This window comes from Marmota flaviventris, chromosome 16, assembly GCF_047511675.1.
Source record: "Marmota flaviventris isolate mMarFla1 chromosome 16, mMarFla1.hap1, whole genome shotgun sequence".
Lineage (NCBI taxonomy): Eukaryota > Metazoa > Chordata > Mammalia > Rodentia > Sciuridae > Marmota > Marmota flaviventris.
Genome location: NC_092513.1, coordinates 38,394,191 through 38,415,124, shown reverse-complemented (window position 1 = coordinate 38,415,124; position 20,934 = coordinate 38,394,191). Strand labels below are relative to the sequence as shown.

At 33.5% G+C, this 20,934-nt stretch overlaps 1 protein-coding gene across 1 annotated transcript in view; it reads right to left on the bottom strand.

Annotated features, from left to right (window-relative positions):
* Ccdc178 (coiled-coil domain containing 178) overlaps positions 1-20,934 on the bottom strand; it is a 366,395-nt gene that overhangs the window by 330,731 nt on the left and 14,730 nt on the right. Inside the window, exons 4-6 of the mRNA XM_027935639.2 lie at positions 13,009-13,094; positions 10,225-10,425; positions 2,910-3,130 (exon numbers count right to left, since the gene is read on the bottom strand). Coding sequence (XP_027791440.2) covers positions 2,910-3,130; positions 10,225-10,425; positions 13,009-13,094 — 508 coding nt within the window. The remainder of the gene's footprint in view (positions 1-2,909; positions 3,131-10,224; positions 10,426-13,008; positions 13,095-20,934) is intronic.

Here is a 20,934-nt window from a genome sequence, read left to right as displayed (position 1 = left end):
AAAAAGAAAGTGGTGGGGGAGAGACAAAACAAACAAACTAACAAACAAAAGCAAAAATATCACAATATAGGGGGAGGAAGTAAGTTGAGTTGTTCTCTTGGGTAAAGAACTCTTGGAATGTCTTGCCTCACAGATACCCAAAATGTAAATCAAGGTCACACATGTCTACCCACATTAAGCCTTCACCGGGACACTCCTTATTCCCTTCAGGATTCCGGACATTACACATTTTACTTCTTAGAATCCACGGTGTGTTATATTTTCTTACCTTGTTTTGAGGCCTGGGCTAACCTCTGGCCATTCCTCTCTGTGGGCAATGCATTAAATCTGCACCCCCAACCACTTCCTGAGTTCTCACATTCTGGGTCACTATATACACGCCCGTCCTATTCTCTAACAGGCCCCAGACAAGTAGGGAGAGCCTACATTCTGGAGCCCACTGAAATTACTCAAATTAGCCACTCCATGGGGTTCACATGATTATAGAGGTACAAGTCTAAAATCTGTAGTGTGAGCTGACAGGCTGGAGACCCAGGCAAAATTTACAGTCTAAATCCAAAAGTAGTGCACTGATAGAACTCCTTGCTGCTCAGAGTAGGTCAATATTATGTTAAGGAATTTAATTCATTGGTTAAGGCTCACCCACATTATGAAGGGTAATTATTCTAAATCCACTGACTTAAATGTTAATCTTATCCAAAAAACTTCTTAACTGAAACATCCACAATGTTTTGCCAAAAATCTGGGCCCTGTGGCCCCACCAGGTTGACACATAAAATTAACCATCGTAGTGACTCTGATAGGCTTTACACAAAGTTTGCTATTTTCCTGGAGTGCTAGGTGAATTTGTGCTTTTCTTCTACCCTACATCCTGCCTAGTCTTAAAATCATCCAAAAACTCTGCTTTCTCCTGCCTACAACATTGCCAAGTTCCTCTATCAGAGAAAAGCACACTAAAACAACAAAGGGATACTAATTTAAACACATGTGGGCAAAATTTTTAAAGTATGACAATAAAAATGTTGACAAAATATGAGTTCTAAAATTAGTTAGGATGCATTTAGCTGGAAGTAACAGAAATAAGCCAAGTAAGTTGCTTACTTGAGAATGCAGTTGTACGTTTTTTTTTCACAGAAATGGATTCAAGTTCCCCTCTGCCTTTTTGTCTGTCCAGCCATCTCTACAACTGGCTTCCATTCCTAAAATTGTTCCATGCCATACAATGGAAATTAGAGCTGTAGCTATCATATAGATTCTAGGTTGCTGGAAAGTGGAGAAAAATTCTAAAAGGTGCTTCCTTTGAGTGAGTTGTCCATTTCAAAGATTTTTCATAGAAACTCCATCCAATGATTTCTACGTCTGTATCATTAGAACACAATGGGAAAAAGGAGGAACTGGGAAATAATTTGACACATTGTGTTCCAACCATGCAGAGATGAGTTACTAAGAAAGGACGGGAATTTTGGGCCACAGTGGAAACATGAGATGTCTTTGGCACTGTCACTTCTAGAGTAATGTGAATTGTTACAGGTACTCCAAGGAGAAACTTGTTATTATCCATAAAATCAAAAATAAATATAATCCATATCCTAATAAAGAATACGTAGCTAAGAAAAAATATAATCCATATCCTAGTAAAGAATACGTAGCTACTAGTTAAGAATACGTAGCTAAGAAAAAATTCACATGCACCTAGAGAGGAACCCATTTACAGATGATTATTGTTTCAAGTCAAATCAGCAGTTGTGTCAGCAAAATTTGGAAATAAACGTCCAAGAGAGAAAATGCTTAATAATAAATTGTGAGGTATTTACTTGATGGAACACAGCAAGTAAAATAAGTGAATCAGAGTATCTCAATTGTAGCTTGATTAAACTAAGGCAATGAAAGATTAAAGAACAAGTTGCCCAGTTATAAAATTTGTGATACTATTTATACCATTTAAAGATATAGATTATTTTAAAATTATCTTTATATAAATTATTCAAATTTTTCCTAGAAATAATGAAATTTATATTAGTTATCGTTCAAAAGGAGGATGGAAATGGAACTGCTGAAGTGAACACAAAAGACATGGAAAACTTGTTTTATACACTTTAAAATAATCAAAAATAAATATAACACAAACTTAAGCTTGGTTTTTGTGATAGATATAAATAAATTGTTTTTTTTCTATAATATGATTGCACAATAGGAGAGGTAAATGTTATTTAATCATTAAAGACCATTTCACTTACACTTTTCATCAACAATGAAATCACTGATATATTCTACTTGCATTCTCCCTCAGTTCAATTGTGGCTTTAAAAAAATACCAGACTGTCTAGGCACAGTGGCACACACCTGTAATCTCAACACCTGGGAAAGCTGAGGCAGGAGGATCATGAGTTCAAAGCCTGCCTCAACAACTTAGCAAGGCCATAACCAACTTAGCAAGATCCTGTCTCAAAATAAAATATAAAAAAAAAAAGGGCTGGGAACTTGGCTCAGTGGTTAAGAGCCCCTGGGTTCTATCCCTGGTTACCCCTGCCCCACCATTATATATATATGTAAATATATATATATATTTATTTATATGTAAAAGAAGTGTATACACACACACACACACACACACACACACACACACATATATATACACCAGGCTCTTTTGAATCTCCAAAATGTCATTAGTAAATTGACTAATGTTAATCTCCCTAGGTATAAATATAAATGAAGAAAATATAGATAAAATGTACCAATAGATTGTACTCTATACAGTCTATGAAGTCCTATGAAAAATAAATAGCATGTCAATTTGGAGAAAAAAATATTAAACCTTTTAAAAATATGTTAATTTCTTATGGTAGAAATATTTTTGCATAACCAACCACCAGTTTCCGAGATGCATATCCATGCAGTTATTCATTTACCTCAGCTTCCTTTTGAGAACACTCCTTCAGAGCTTCCACTTCCTGCTGCCGCTTTGATCGCAGTAGAGGGCCATATTGAAGCATGTAGTCGATGTCCCTTTGAACCTTCGCGTTGGCTTCTTCTAGCTTTGTCTTTTGTTTCTCCACATGTTCCAGTTGACGAATTCTGCCTTCCAGATGCCATTGTAATTCCATAATGTCTCTCAAGTAGGCATCATGTTCTAGATGTAGAACAAGAACAAAAGACAATCAGATTTTGAAACAACAGATCCAAAAGGAAATCTTTGAAAATAAATGAGACGTTTTTGCTTCAGAAATTACTTTGTGAATCTTACTAATCTTAAAATCTAAATCTAAAATAAGGATTACTGTAATATTAAATTGTAAAATACAGTGCTTTCTTCATTCATCACTAAACAAATTAAAATGTGTTTTATAAATTAGTAATTGTTTAAGTACAAATTACACTCACCATGATCTACAGATATACTGATCATTCTATACCTGCATTCTATGTATGCAACTCCTCCAAAGTGAAAAAATTGCAAGAGTGGGGGCCTTCTAAAACCACCCACATCTAAAGTGATGAAATTGGAGTTACAAATATCAGAATGGAAAAGGCAAGAATTACTACGGGTGATACAATTATATGACAAAACACAAAAATATCAGCTGAAAATTGTTGAAAAGTTAATAGACAAAATAAATGTTTTCATAAAGAATATCTTGAAAATGATTTTGCAGCAACAAAACTATAATGTAAAATAAGCTGCGTAAATCTAGTAATAATCTCTACATGAACCAAGAAAGGCCTGAAGGAAGAAAACAACAACATGCCATCCAACAACTAGAAAATGAATTTGAATCAATGGATAAACATGTTTTGTTTTGTATAAAAATGTTTTGAAATTTTTAACATGGAAATTTCCTTTGATTACTTTATAAATTTAATTAAGTCCCTTCAACCAACCAAGGCAATTTTAGGCTAATAAGATTTCCTCATTGTGTTAACCTCCTAATGTTAAACCAATCTTGCATTTTTGGAATAAAACTAGGCAGGTTAGTTGTTGTTGTTGCTTTTAATCTTTCTAAAGAGATTTATTGATGGAATTTGCTGATGTCTTCACAGGATTATTTTGTACATTTATAGTCATGATTAATGCTTATCTGTGAATCTTATTAAATCCAAAAAAAAGTTGTTTTAATATTGCATTATAAAATACATTGTTTCTTCATTCATCGCCGAAGTAATTAAAACATGTTTATAAATTAGTAATTATTTTAGTAAAACTCCCACTTTTTTACTGATTCTGGTAAACAAGCTACCCTATGATTCATCTTGCCATTGTGGTTCTCCATATTTACTCTTTCCATTAGTGACTTCTTAATGAGCCAATACTTAGCTTTGTGTATCTTCTGATTGTGTATTTTCACTATTTTCCACTTTGTTATATATGTATTTTTCATATTTGTACCATCTTCACCTAATTTTGATTTATAATTTATGCTAGCTTCTTATATAATTTTTCGCTTTCTTTTCTCTAAGACTTTACAGAATTTTGAAATTACATGTAAAGCCCTATCTCTCTAGTGTACATGTGTGCTTTTATTTTGTGGGGAAAAAAATTTCAGTTTTTGTGTCAGGAGCTGCCACATAGGAGCTGAGCGCCCCCTAGCTTTGAACAATGGAAATGGGGAGACTGGCTTCCTTGACCTGGAAGCAGGTGGATCCCCATCTCGTTCAGCAGAGAAGCAAAGCTTTGGGAATGGGCTTTACTCGATGGGAGTGGGCTGCCCCTTGTAACATTATCCCTTTGCCTTACAAGGATGGAATGTTCTTTCCAACAGCCTCCCCAAATAAAACCAGGGTTTGAGGGACGCTCTCTCTTTTTCCAACAGACCCCTAAGGTCCAGAGCCATCACAGAACCCAAAGAAAAAGGTACTTTCTGTCTCTGTGTAATTATTTCGTGCCAACACAAATTCACCTGGAGTGACCCTGAAGGGTTTATTTGCGTGTCAGGGCATTTTTGAGTCAAAATCTTTCCATTAATGACCATGTGAATATTTTGGTTATCTAATCATCAATCCATTTTTCTGTGCACTTATTATTCAGTTCATCAAGATTTTAACAATATTCTAATAAATTTGTTCTTAATATCTTCTTTACTATTAATCAGTGCCACATCTCTATGTAATTTCATTCCAAATGTCACTCATGGGTACATCCTCTGTGATTCTGAATGACCTTGGAATTGGTTCTCCATGTTCACTCTTTTCATTAGTCTCTTTTTAATGAGCCAACCTTTACATGTATGTATCTTCTGAATAAAGTATTTTAAATTATTTTTTCCATTTTGTAATTGTTTTTTTTTTCATTTTTCTTTGTATTTATTATTTTTGCTTTTTAAATTCTAAAGTCATTTTTATAATCAATTAGTCCTTTTTGATGCAACAAAAGCTACTGATTTCTCTTTAAATAATAGGATGATAGTAAGTTTTTAATGATACATTTCTGAATATCTTCTAATTTCTTGGATATGTACTATGTGACACCATGACTTTCTTACTTTGTCTACACTCACTATAGACAGTAACATGTTTATCCATTTACTACTGTGGTATTAAATATCACCATCATTATTTTCATGTTTATCTTACAGTAGATATTCATTATATTCTCCCATTCTATACTCCATGCTTTTAAATATTTCATCTTCCTATTCGTTCTATTGCAGCAATACATTCCATGCAATTTCTTCAAATTTTAGTTACCAATTACTTTTCTCTTCTGAGTCTAATGAACAATACAAGTAACTATTGAATTGGCAAGCTTAAGTAATGTATTTTTCATTTCTATTAGTGTTTTTCCTTCCTATTTTGCCATCTTTAAAAAATTGTCCTTGCGTTTATTTTCAAGCATCTCTTTTTAGTTCTTGAAACAAATCATACTTATTTTATAATTTCATGTATAATACAATCTCTGAAATATTTAAGTAAAATTCTGTGGTTTGTACTCATTTGCACTCATTAAATCAGAATCTCTGTGTGTTTTATAGAATTTTATGCTGAGCTTCTCCTCCTCCCCACCCCCCAGAACTTTATCTGAACTGATGCTCTGGTGCCTACACTGAAATTTTAGTCTTTTGGAGGAAATTTGTCTTTGCTCCTGCCAGATGCGTCATTTTACTATCGACCCACAGAACATCTAAATAATATTCTCCACTTAATTTTCAGACACATAGACAGCTGGAAGTTGAGTCGCAAATTTGTTTGAAATTAGGACATTAATAAATCTCAAGAACATTGTTTTCCTCCATTGACTAAATGAAACAAGCAAGTTTGTTGTCTGACCTGAATGACAGGTTTATTCATGATTTGCTCTTATGCTAAGTATGTAGATCTTCTGATTCTGAGCTTCCTCATCATCTTTAATTAGACTTGTCACTTTGGTTTAGCCTTAGGCTTTATTTCTGGTCTCCTCTATCCTTCAGATACATCAAAATGGGAACCCATGAAAATCCTGGTATCCCTCAAGACTAAATCTAACATTGATGCCTAATTATTTCCAAAAGTTTCCATTCCAAACATAAAAGTTGGTACTGGTGTGTTTCTTATTTTCTTAACAATTTGTCAGGGTATTTTAAGGGACTTTTAAAAAATCAAAATACACACAAAAAACTGACAACTAAAAAACACTTGAGTATCATTGGTTTTTTTCTTCTGATTTTAATGTATTATTGGAGATTTCAGTATCCTATCCTTGATAATTCAATGAATAACAAGACAGGAAATCATTAAGGAGATAGAAGACTTTAACAGCAGTGTCAACTAGCTTAACCTAACTGACATGTCTACTAGATACTCTACTCAACAATAGCAAAATATATACTAATTTCATCTGTACAGGACATTTTCTAAAGGCCTAGGCAATTCTTAAAGTATAAGTAATTTTAATACAATTGAAACAATTCAAGAATGTTTTTGAGCAAATAAAATTAATTTAGAAATAACAGAAAATTTTGAAAATCTCATTATATTAGCAAATCAAGCAGCAACTTCTAAATAAATAACAGATCCAAAAACAATCACAAGGGAATTTAGAAATATTTTGACTAAATAAAAATGAACTCAGCATATAAACATTTATGAAATGCGATTAACATAAATGCAATTAATACAGGTCTTAGGAGGAAATTCATAGATTGAAATATCAATTCTAGAAAAAATTTACCAAGGAAAAAAATCAAAGCTTCCACTTTGTGTTTGTGTGTGTGTGTGTGTGTGTGTATAAATGTAAATTATTCCTAAGAAAGTTCCAGATGAAAGTCAGAGAAAAATCAGTGATATAAAAGTAGAAAAACAATAGAGAAGTCAGTAAAAGAAAAAGTTGACTTTTTGAAAAGGTCAACAAAATTGACAAACGTTTTGCTAGACTGACCAAGAAAAAAAAAAGAAGGAACAAATTACTAGTATTGGGGGAAAAAGAGGTGTTACCACTACTCTTGCTATGGAAATTAAAATAATTATAAAGGAATATCATGAACAAAGTTTTGCCAGCAATAAGACAACTAAATGAAATGTCTGGATTCCTCAGAAAATATAAATTATCCAAACTGGTTCAAAAAGTAGAAAACAGAAGAGACTTAAAATTAAGAAAGAAGTTAGCTATTTAAAATAAGTTGGTATTTTAGTAAGTTGGGTTTTTTGTTTTTTGTTTTTCTGCTGAGATTAAAAGACCTGACTAGAAGAATTTTAGGGTAGAAAAAGTTTATTTGAGAGCTCACAGTCTCAGAGGTCTCCATCCATAGATATCCTCAGGGCTCGAGCTAAGGCTGAACATTATGGTGGGAGAATATGACATAAGGAAGCAGATCACATGATGAACAGGCGCAGAGAGAGACAGATTCCACTCTCCAGATACAAAACATACACCCCAAAGGCACACCTCCAATGACCCATCTCCTCCAACCACACCCTACCCACCTTAAGTTACTACTCAGTTAATTCTGTCAGGGGATTAATTCACTGATTGAGTTAAGGCTCTCATAACCAGAACATTTCTTCCCTAAACCTTCTTGCCTTGTCTCACACATGAGCTTTTAGGGGACACTTCACATCCAAACCATAACAGCTGGCAAATTAGACTAAACAGGTTGGCCATGGATATAAAAATTTGTAACTGGGCCCTGCTAGAAAAAGAACAACTTCAAGAAAATTAAAAAGCAAACAATCAAAGGAAAAAAAATTTCTAGCTTGTAACTTATGAAGGTTTAGAGGTAAAATTCAACTAATAAATTAACATAACTGTTCCAGATAAGTGAAATTCCTAGGATCAAAATAGAGGCAAAACAGCAATCAAAAGCTCACTGGACTTGACCTCTCCCCGAACAGGCCACCAATTGCCTTGACCAGCACAGCCAATCTCGTGGGTTCTGGTGAGGGGCAAAGGGGGATGAGAAAAATAAAGACACAGATTGTAAAGACATAGCTGGGGTCAGGTGGAGCACGGCTCTTTGAGGGAGAAGCAGGTCTAAAGAATTATGCCAGCAGTCTTTATTTATACGTGTCTCATTATCAGATTAAAGATTATGCAAGCATTATTTTTTTGTATTCATGATAGTTACAGAGTTAGCAATATTATGCAGCTTATTCAGCAGTTACATTCTATAGTTGCAATGTGCAATGTCAGGAGCTTTGTGTAGCTGTCAAGAAAGTCCATTGTTTAAAGTTACTCTTATGCAGGCAGGTTTAGGAGAAGTGGAGCTTGGTGAAACATTGTGGTTGTCCAGCAAGAGAGTTCCTCTATTCCCAGGAACTATGTGCCTAAGATCAAGGTCAAGGATGATAAGATTGTAGCACAAAGCCTCCTTATGGAGGGCATTACCACAGCAGCTAGACATCCTGCACCTTTGTACAGAAAGTTTCCCAGGCACCCAGCATGCCATAGCCATGAAGTCATCAGAGACCCCAATCTCAGACACTGCTCTCCACATATAAGTCCATATAGACCCCATGTAGATTATACACAAACTGATCAGCAAACAAAGATTAATAAAACTAGGCCTCAAAATTAACTTTTTCTATTATACTAACAAGGAAGAAGCATTATGAAAAGTGCAGATGACTCCTTGTAGGTGTGAATATGAGTCTGCCCAAGAATCACCTGAGATCTAGGATTTCCCAGGATGTCCGTGCTAACTCAACTGTAGTCTCATTGTTTTTAAAACACAAATACAGGCACATATATAGCATGCATATATAAATCACGTAGTTACACTATTGCATAGATAACAGAGTACACATATTATAAATTCTATTCAAAGATAAAAAATTAGAAAAAGAATAACATTCAAGAGAATAAATAAAAGATCTAATGTTTTGTTGAAACTCCCCTGAATGTGTACCCCTCTTTGGAGACTACAGCTTGAAAGACTTATGACGTGACAAAAATGTATGTATGGATTCACCATGACACATTCCTTTAGTTAATAACTATTGTCTCAGAGTAATAATTAATAGCATTCCTTTTTCTCTCAAGGTTTTCTTGATTTAAATGATAGATTACATGGATGCCCAATTGTTTAAAAAACAACAACAACAACAAAGTATATGAATTCTGAATTAAATTTTTCCCCTTATAAAGGGGTAAAAACCTCCCAGCCTCAGGCAGAATCAAGTAGTTAGGAATGTTTTGACAGGCAATGTTCAGAGCACAAAAACAAAAACAAACAAACAAAACCCCACAGGTTTAGATTGTGTAGCACTTTGGACCATGTCCCTGGCTCTGCAGTCTAAAAGACATCAGTTTCTTCTTAAACATTTTTTACTTACATGACTTGGAAACATTAAGGGTTCCATCTCTGATACAAATTCCTTTAAAAGTAAATTGGCTTCTGAATTCTCAAAAACATAGACACACGTAGTTTTCAACACATCACTGAAAACTTTCAATTTTCCTACAATTAAAAATGTGGCCAATAATACCAACTAGAAATCACTTTAAATTTCTAGTAACTTAAATACTACTGCCAAGGTAAAAATATATACCAAATGTCTGTATGCCCCTGGGATATCATAAATGCATGGAATTTCCAACAGACCTAAATGACAGCAGGCTCAGTTTTCCTCAGTGCATTTCCAGTGTATGCCTATGAATTCAGCAATCTTATTAATACCATCTTTCAAAAGTGTCCTGGTTTGTAGACAACATACAGTCACTCTAAACAGGTGATTTTTTTGTACACAGAGCTACAAATGATTATCTGTGCTTCCCCAACAAAGGAAATGGCAACAATAGAAAATCCTTATTATTACCTTTCTGCACAGCTAGTGGGAGTTCTTGAAGTTTCCAGATTGACCACGCATCAATTTTTGTGGTAATCTTTCCCTTTCTTAATTTTTGTTGATTTAAAGTTTCTTCGGCAATTGCCCGGTCAGTTTCTAGACATTTAATGAGATGGATCGTCTCTGACAGCAATGTTTCCATTTCTTTCTTTAACTCAGGACAGTTTTCATCTGAAAATAGGAAAATGCATTTACATTTGTTAGTGAAGCAACCTGCAAGCTGTGTGATGGGAACATGGGTCTTAGTTGGATTATTATTCTTTTAAATATTTATGCACTTAATAAGAGAATGTTAAAAAAATGAATTAGCCTTTTAAAGACAGTCTTATTATAATACAATCATAACATTGATTATAATCTTTGAAGGCAAAATTTTTCAATGAGCAATTTCTATAAAAAAATACATCACATAGAACCAGAAGAATGAGAAATTATACTTCATTTATGTAGGATATGTCAAAATGCATTCTACTATCATGTATAACTAATTAGAATATATTTTAAAAGGGCTACATCTTAAACCATATGTTCAAGAATAATATAATTTCATTACAGTACATGGAAAAAACACATGTTATATGCACAACTGTACTATACAACTTTATTTTTAATTTATGAATGTGTTTCCTACCATTCTATAAGAAAACAAATCAAAATTATTATATCAGACAAATACTGAAGATCCTCAGATGGTTCCTAGAAATGAACACTTTATATTCTTCAAGCTTATCAGACAAATAACTTCTCTCTTTAGCTTTACCAGAAATTCATCAGGATTTCCAAATTCTATTTATTTTCTTATAATACAAATTAACTCCTTTAATGATAGATATTTGTGATTCCTGGTTCACAGCACTGAAATGATATGACTTAATATTAACGGAAGTATTGCCATGGTATTCATCCATCTATTTACAGGAAAAAAATGTGTACAGAGGTTATTATTTTCAGGAAATAGGATCTACCTTGGAGATAAGAAGGTAAATAAGATAGATAATGTTCCCATCCTTATGGGATTTATATGTATAAGCAGTGACTTTTGCCAAAGTGTGACATGATGAGAATACTTATAACCAAACTGTCAAGAGCTAAGGTGGGAGGGAAAATAGTATAAAAGCAGAATGGAAAAAGGTAATTAATAAATTTCCTTTTTGTTTTGCTTTTGGACAATAAAGACAATGATTTTTCTGCTCTATGATCAGATTACGTAAAGGTAACATGATGGTTATAAGTGTAAGCTCACAGTCACTCAGTAGATCCAACCTACTGGGCTTGTCAGAGAAATTCTGCATGGTGCCAAAAAGAATTCTTGACAAACAGGATTCTCTATTTTAATGCATAAAAATGATTTTCTCTGGTCTGGCGTTAAGTTAGTCTCTCTAAACCAATTGTTTGGTTTTGCCAAGTTCTACCACTTCCTGGGTACTTTATATACTTTTTTTGTGAATCAAAAATTTTTAAATGAAAACATACTTATGGAACACTGTGTTCTCGAGCCAATTTGTGATTCACTCTGTCATCAATTTATAAGATTTCAGCCTGAAACTCACAAGGAAGTGAATACTATTTCAAATTAAAACATTCTGAACTGGATTTATATGTGTTTTGCCAAAATTGTTCATTTTTTTTTTAAATTGTCTTTTATTCTGTTCCTGTAATAGCATTCTAAAATAATTGCTGTACATACATATCTTGGGGTGCATCTAATTCATTATATTAAACATCTAATATTTTTTCCTACAAATACATTTACTGTTTCATACTGGCTAAGTAAACAATCACCTGCAATTTTTAACATAAACATTTAGTTACAATAAATCTCCCTCATCCTTCCACTCTTGTGTGTTTTAGACTCAAATGTACATATTTATAATAAACATAAATGTGGATAATTTAGCTATAGCCATGACCATTAATATGTTAATCTTTTCTTTCTGCATTTGTCATTTGAAAACTTGGGAAATAAACAAGGTTGTCAACTTCATTGTAGATGCAAATAGTGAAAAGAAAAACAGTCAAAACAGAGTCCCATCATGATGAGAGCTTTGAAGAACAAAATACTCTTCCTCTTTAAAGGAAAAGTGAGTTGAGTTTATCACTTTTCCTTCATTAACTTTTTCTTACAAATTTTTGTGGTGGGTGAATAGGAAGTATTTCATGTAATCTTGAGAATATAGTCAAAGTAATGTTAACCCAAATTTTAGACCAGCATATAAAATATGGTATGTTTTATAAAATGTAAAATGTTTAGTAATCACAACTGAAATACAGACTAGGGCTGCAATGTCCAATATGGTGCTCATGAACCACAGGGAACTGTTCACATTTAAATGTAACTTAACAAGATTAAACTTAGGAATTAAGTTCCTCAGTTCCATCTAGCCCCATTTCAAAGGCTCACCAGCTGTATATGGTTAATAGCTACTCTATTGGACAGAACAGATGAAGAGCACTTCAATTATAATAAGTGTTCTACTGAACAACCCCTTTACTGCAGTTATCTTTTTGAAAGTTGGGCAGACATCATGATACACTCAGCACCTAGAGCAGTATCTGGTACATAATAGTGTTAATAAATATTCGTCGAATGAATGCCTCATTGAATGAAATGGAGGGCTGATTTCTCTGCTCAGTGCTCATAAGAATTATAGAACTCATAAACATGAATACTGTGAAAATTAGAAATATATTAAATGAAAAGTCAGTGAGCTCTAAATATAATTCCATTTATCTAAGTATGAAGAACAATTTCACCTCTCTCTTCTTCTGGTTTGACCTCTTCCACTGGTCCTTCAATACTCAAATCTTCTTTTAGGTCCTTTGTGGGACAAGTTTTTCTCCTACATAATAGGAAAGAAGCAATTGATCAGTAAAGGAGAAATGTAGTTGTGGTTAGTAAAACAAATTTTAGGTGCTATGCTACTCTTACACAGAATTTTTTAAATGTTTCTGGTAAAACTTACTATAAACTATTTTCTGGTAAAACTTCTGGTAATCTTACTATAAGGAACTAATGTAGGAAAATTCTAATAGGTGGTAGGATTTATACTTACTGATAAATGGAATAAAATTTGTTGCAAGAAATTGGTCGTTCTTCAAGAATATTGCTATTAGAAAAGGGGCGTTGATTCAAAACAATTTGCATGAGATATTTCTCTAATTTCAAAGTCAGCCATTTCTGGGAAAGCAGTATAAATTAGAAGGAGCAAAAATACCATTTCAGATTTAAAGATAATAAGCTGTTAGAAAAATGTTATTTCCAAAGTATCTTTCTAAGCTACTATGTGTTGAATAATTAAATATTTCTCATTATCAGTATTTCTCTGATCCAATTCTAGGATCCTAAACTAGCCTTCATTTATTTTTGAAAAGATATTTTCTCACTGATAAAAGTTAAGAAAAATATTATTATCAACAAAGCAGGAAGTTTCCTTTAGTTTTTATTAAATTATTAATCTTTTAATAAAGAATTATTACAAGTTAATTTAAGAAAGTATATCAAGAATCATAAAAATCATATAAAATAGTACATATTTATTTATTCTCTTCAGAAATAACATAAGACTGTAAGTCTAGTGATATTTTAATTTCTATAAAATTAGAGACATAAAAACTTGTACCATACTTTAGTTAACATGATACTGTTTCCAGTACATTTTAATGTCATTTAATATTTCTGATGGTTGCATATTCTTCTTCACATACTCTTGTTGTTTCACAGTTCATTTAAGAGATCCCATTCTTTTGGGAGACCAGGAAAATACTCGTTATGTTTTCTTTCTTTGGTTTTGATTTTCTTTTCAAAATGTTTTTGTTGAAAAAAAAATGGGATCTTTTTTCTTGTTTGTTTGCTTTAAAACATAGAAAAATAAGTATCCCACCACCAATTAGTAAGTCAATTGGATTCTAATGCTAGTTGCATGATCTGGTAAATTATTATACACAATTAGGTCTATCTTCAAGTGTTGTCTTTTAATGTTCTGTTCTAATTTTATGTTCATTCTTCAATTGTTTTGTATTGAGGTAAGTCACATGATTTAAAATCAACCATCTGATTAAGCAGTCTCTCCCTTTCCCCCTCTCAGTAGTCCTTAATAGTGACTTATCTGCTTTCTGTCTTTGTGGATATTTTACATAAACAGCATTATATAAAGGTGACCTTTTGCAATAATATTTTATTTTATAGATAAAACATAGTTCCTTTAGTAATGAATGCATAGATCAATTTGGGATTGTTTCCACCTTTTAGCTATTGTGAATACTGATGTTATGAATAAGTTTTTCTCTGAATGCCTGTTTTGAACACTTTGGGGATGTATACCTCAGGGTGAAATTACAAATGGTAATTTTGTATTTCACTTCCTGAAGAACAAACTGTTTTTCTCAGTATCTGAGTCATGTTATATGCACACCAGCAATGTACAGGATTCCACTGTTGAATATAAGTGGAGAGCAGGCATCCTTATTTTGCTCCTGATCTTAGGTTGAAACTTTCAGTTTTCACCATAAGTACAGTGTGAGCTGAGGGGATTTCACAGACAGCTTTCATTGTGTTTAGGAATTTTCTTTACAATCCTAGATTTTTGGAGTGTTTTCATTATAAAATGAAAAGGTTGTTCTTTGCCATGTGTATTTCCCATCAATTGAGATATTCAGGCAGATATCCCTTTCATTTTATTAACATACGTATTGTATACAGAACCATCTTTATGTTCCTAAGATAAATCCAATTTGGTCATGATATATATTCTATTAATAGGCTGCTGGATTTACTACTAGTTGGCTAGTATTTTGTTGAGGATTTTGGCATCTATATTCAAAGAGACTGCTCTACAATTTTCTTGTGATGCCTTTATCTAGCTTTGGAATCAGGTTAATACTGGCCTTATAAAATGAATTAGGAAGAATTCTATTTTTTGGAAGAATTTAAAAACAATCACTATAAATTCTTTCAGTATTTAGTAGAATTTATCAGTGAAGCCATTTGGTTCTGGCTTTTCTTGGTTGGGAGGATTTTGATTATTGGTTCAATCTCTACTTCTTATAGATTAGTTCAGATTTTTCTATTTCTTCCTGAGTCAGTTATAGTAATATATGTGCTTCTAGGAATTAGTCCATTTTATGTTGGTTATTAAGTGATATGCAATTGTATATATTATAGTATCCTCTCACAATCCTTTTCATTTCGATAGGATATGTTGTTAATTAGTCTAATTTTTTAAAAGAAGTATTATTATTATTTTACTTGATTTTATTTTATTTGATACATGGTCTTACTAAGTTGCTGAAGTTGGCCTAAAACTTATGATCCTCCTGTTTTAGCCTCCCAGTTAGCTGGGATTACAGGTGTGTACCACCAGCACATCCAGACTAAAATGCTATTCATTTGAGTCTTCTTTTTCTGTCAGTCTAGCTAAAAGTTTATGAATTTAGTTGATGTTTTCAAAAAAACAACTAATGTTTTAATGAAAATTTTTGTATTTTTTTTATTCTCTGCTTCATTCATAATTTTTTAAAAACTCCCTTTCATTTTCTAGCTTTGGTTTTAGTTTATGCCTTTACTATTTTTTTAAAGTTAGCTTAGGAGATTTGTGGTCTCCTTATTTAATGTAAATTTTAGTCTAATGTAAATTTCTAAGTACTAATTTTGCTTATCCCATAAATTTTGGTACATTCATCTCAAAATATTTTCTTATTTCCCATTATTACTGCTGTGAATTACTGCTTTGATCCATTGGGGTTCTTTTTAAAGAATGTTTGTTTAATTCCATATATAAATGAATTTTCTAGGTTTCCCTCTGTTATTAACCTCTAACTTCATTCTGTCACAAAGAAACTTTTTATGAGTTTGATTTTTTTATTTTATTAAAATTTGTTCTGTAGTCTAATATGATCTATCCTAAAGACTCTTCCCTTTGCATATGATAATTTTTTGTGCTACTTAAGTCTATTTGCTTATCAATCTTGTGTTTAGTTCTTTTATCCATTTTTGAAAAGAGAGGAATTATATTCTCAAGCTCTTCTCATAGAAATGTCTATTTATTGCTTCATTTCTGTTAATATTTCACATATTTCAAAGTTACAGTTAAGTATGTGTATAGGTTTATTGTATTATATCTTCTTGATAGAATATCCTTAACCAATATCTCAAATCTTGTTTGTCTCAGGGAACAGATTTTTATTTAAAGTCATTTGTTTGTGATTTTAGTATAGCCACTCTAGTTCTCTTTTGGTTACTATTTTGCATGAAATATTCTTTATCTCCCACCTCCCAACCTCTGCACTTCTAAATAACTTGTGTCTTTGGAATCCAAGTGAGTCTCTTTATGTTTACAGATAGCCGGCAGTAGGATCATATATGCTTAACCATTCTACCGCACCTATCTTCTAATCAGAGATTTCAGTCCATTTTAGTAGTAGTAAAGTAACTACTCTGAAGGAAGGATTTATTTCTGTCTTTTTGCTACATTTTTCTACATTACTTATGTCTTTCCTTCCTCAGCTTCTCCATAACTGCCTTCTTTGGTCATTATTCGTTTTTGTTTTTTTTTTTTTTCTAGTCTGTTGATTTAGTATCCTTTATTTTTCTGCATATTTTTAAAGAATCTTTCTTAGTGTTTACTTTGGGGATAACAATTGACATTTTAAGTTTATAAAGCTTAAGTTTGAATTAAAATCAATGTGATTTCAATACTGTAAAAAACTCCACTCCTTAACAGCTCTGCCCTCCCCATTCTCAGAAATCACACAATTATATATCCTGTGTCCATAACACAGATTTATAATCATGGGTTTTATTTATTTGTCTTTCAAATCATATGGGGAAATAAAGAAGTTTCAAGACAAAAGTACCATTACACTAAATTTTATATTTATCTTTGTAATTATTGTTACTGAGGGGAAAAAAAGACTGAATAAACCCTCTAGTTTCACTTGCATAGTTGACTTTAAAAAATCACTAACTTTGGAGATTATATAGCTGGGCAATACATTATTAGTTTCTCACTAGTCACTCTGCTGAGTAGTTATGCCAATAATGGTTGCCTATGTTACTTTATAAGATCTCTGGGGCCACTTTTGCTGAAAACACGGATTCTTCACTTGAGCTGGCAGATATCCAATAAGGTAACTGGAACAAAAAGAAAAAACTTGGCATCTCTGTCTTCACAATGTTCCTGTCTCCTTTGGAGCTTTAGCCTTTGATCTAAAAAAAAACACCTTCCAGCTACCAGCTACCAGGACCTGAAACACCAGACTGTAAGAGGAGTGCAAAGAGGTGGCATTCAAGTTCCTGCAAAATCTTTGCCTTTTCCAGGAAAACACATTAGCTTATCTCTCTTCCTCATTATTTCTATTCAGTGGCATTGAAAAACTGTTTTGGAGCAAGCTTCTCCATTGTTTGGCCACTGAATAAAGTTCTTACTTCAAGCTATCTCTTGAGACAATGGCCTTATCAAGCAGCAGCAGAATCAGATCTTTTCTCCTTACATTGTTGTTGTTTTTTTCTTTATTTCTTTATGTTTTCAGTCTGAAAGATTACTTTGAATATTTCTTATAGGACAGGTCTATTAGTGATACAATCCCAAGTTTTTATTTATCTGGAAATATCTTAGTTTTTTTCTTCAGTTTTGAAGACTAATTTACAGATTGTAGGATACTGGGATGAATGGTTTGTGTTTTTGTCTTTGTTTTCTCCTTCCAGCACTTTAAATATGTCATCCTTACCTTCCGACTTTCACAGTTTCTGGTGACAAATTAACTGTGAATCTGACTGAAGATCTCTTGTACATGAAAAGTCACTTATTTCTTCTTGCCTTTAAGATCCTCTTTGTCCCAGGCTTTTAATACACTGACTAAAATGTGTATTGGTGTAGACTTTATCTTATTTGAAGTTAAGTTTAATGTTCTTTTTTGCTATACATGACAGTAGAATGTATTTTGACATATAATTCACAAATGGAGTATAACTTCCCATTTTTGTGGTTGTACAGAGGTGGAGTTACATTGGTTGTGCATGCGTACATGAACATAGGAAGGTATGTCTGATTCGTTCTACTGTCTTTCCCATTCCCACCCACCTCCCTTCCCTTACTCTACCCTGTCCAATCCAGTGAACCTCTCCTCCTCCCTATTATCCACCTTCCACCACCACCTATTGTGAGTCAGCATCTGCCTATCAGAGAGAACATTTGGCCTTTGGTTTGGGGGGGATTGGCTTATTTCACTTATTGTGATTGTCTCCAATTCCACCCACTTACTGGCAAATGCCATAATTTCATTCTTTTTGTTCCAGCCAGTTTTCTTGAAATATTCTTTCTTCTTTTATTCTTGGAATCCTCGTGTGGGAATATTTGTTCATTTCTTGTAATACTTTGAGAAACCAGCCTCTACCTCAGATCAAGCCTGTCCAAGGAAGGGGGCATGACCCTTGTCCTTGGAAAGACCCAAAGAGCACTCCTAGGCACATACCCATCCTGCTGAGTTGTTATCTACAAATAACAGGAAATTGCAGATTGCCATACTAGTGACTGCTGTATTCTGCTGCCTTTCCTATCCTCTACTATCCCCCCTCCCCTCCCCTCCCATCTTCTCTCTCTACCCCATCTACTGTAATTCATTTCTCTCCCTTGTTTTTTTTTCCCTTTCCCCTCATATCTTCTTATATGTAATTTTGTATAACAATGAGGGTCTCCTTCCATTTCCATGCAATTTCCCTTCTCTCTCCCTTTCCCTCCCACCTCTCGACCCTGTTTAATGTTAATCTTTTTCTCTCTCTCATGGGAGTTCATAACCCACTTAAATCAAATGTATGAAATATGATATGTCAAGAGCTTTGTACTGTTTTGAACAACCAATAATAAAAAATTTAAAAATTAAAATGATCAAATATATAATAAATAAATAAAATAACAGGAGAGATCTGCTGCACTAGGTGTCCCTGACTCAGTCAGGCTAGGTTGGAACCCATAGCAACCTCCAATCAGCAGGCGACAGGGAAAATACCTGGGATGCCAGATGACCCTCCCAGTAGTTTATGGTGGTTGATAACATGTTGGGAAACCATGTAGTTCAGCATGTACTCCCCTTGTGGCTTAAACCAATCAGTTCAAACGAATCCCCCTCTTGTACTAACCAATCATCCTTACCCAACTTGTTCCTGCCAGTGAATGTGCTAGTCATGTTTTAGAGTTGTTTTATGATTTTCCCGCAGTGTGTGATGATTTGCTTAGAGATGCTATGATGTATGTGAAGTCCCTGCCTTCCCCAAAGAGTGTATAAAACTGCTGCAAACCCTGGGCTCAGGGCCTCTGTGTGCTGTGTGTGCGGAGGACTGAGCTAGCTCGCAATAAACACCTCTTTGCTGCTTACATCGATCTATGTCTCTGGTGGTCTTTTGGGGGTCCCAAACTCGAGCATAACAAATTCCCTTTGGTTTATTGGATATATTTCATTTTCTTCATGCTCTCGTCTTCCATTTCAGACTGGATAATCTCTATGGACCTACCAAGTTTACTTATTTCTTTCTTCTGCTTGCTCAAATCTGCTGTTGAACCCCTTTAGTAAAGTTTACAGTTTCAGTTATTTTACTTTTAGTTCCAGAATTTGTTTAATTTTTATAATTTCTCTCTTCATTGATATTCTCTATTTGTTCAGACATCATTCCCTGGTTTCATTTAGTTCATTGTCTATAGTTTCCTTTATCTCATTGAGTACCCTCTTTTCTAAGGATAGTAAGTCTTTGTCTAGTAAGTCCAAATTCTCTGGGCTTCCTTGGGTATAGTTTACAGTTTATATTAGTCGGTTTTCTTCTTCTCCTTCTCCTTTTTCTTATTTTTCTTGTTACAAACTTTTTTCTCATAGTTTCTATGAAAAATTTCACATAATTTCTAATTTCAGACTTTCTATTTTGCTGCTATATTTGTTATAGAAAACTGGACATTTCTCATATTTTAATGTGAAATCAAAATTAGATTAACCTTCCCTTATTAAATTTGTTTTCCCTGTTTGTTCTGAGCTGCTGTTTGTTTAATGACTCTTCTATAGACTTTTGAAATGTCTTTATTCTTTGTCATGAGTGACTAACGAAATCTGTTTTCTTTGCTAACTGATGAGCTACTGTTTTGTCTGAGTTACTTTGTATGCCTAAAAACAAAAAAAGCAAAAAATAAAATAAAAAGTTCTCCCAATCTTAGCAGACTGCTCTATGTTGAGGTGCTCTTTTAGTGCTTACCCAGGCTGTTACAACCCTGCCTCTGGCTCCAGTTCCAGCCTGTGCCAATCTACTAATATTAGTTGGAGGTAGAAAATTGGGGAATTCCTCAGTATTTTCTGAGCATATTTCCAGTCCTCATCATATCTGTGTCTTTCTGGACTTGCCAGTCTATTGGAAGCTTTGAGACCTCTATCCCCTCTATCTCCCTTTCTAATTTCTTATATCCCAGGCATTTGGGTTTTTTTTTTTTGTTTTGTTTTTTAATTTGTATGTGGTGCTGAGGATCGAACTCAGTGCCTCATAGGTGCAAGGCAAGTGCTCTACCACTGAGTTGTAGCCCCAGCCCTGTCCTAGGTATTTTGATCTCTCTACTGCTCATTCCAGTTTTTATCCATTGCCCCAGGCTGTTGTGGCAAGTTTGTGACTTTAAATGCTTTCAGAAAACACTGCCTGAAAACTAGCCCAGC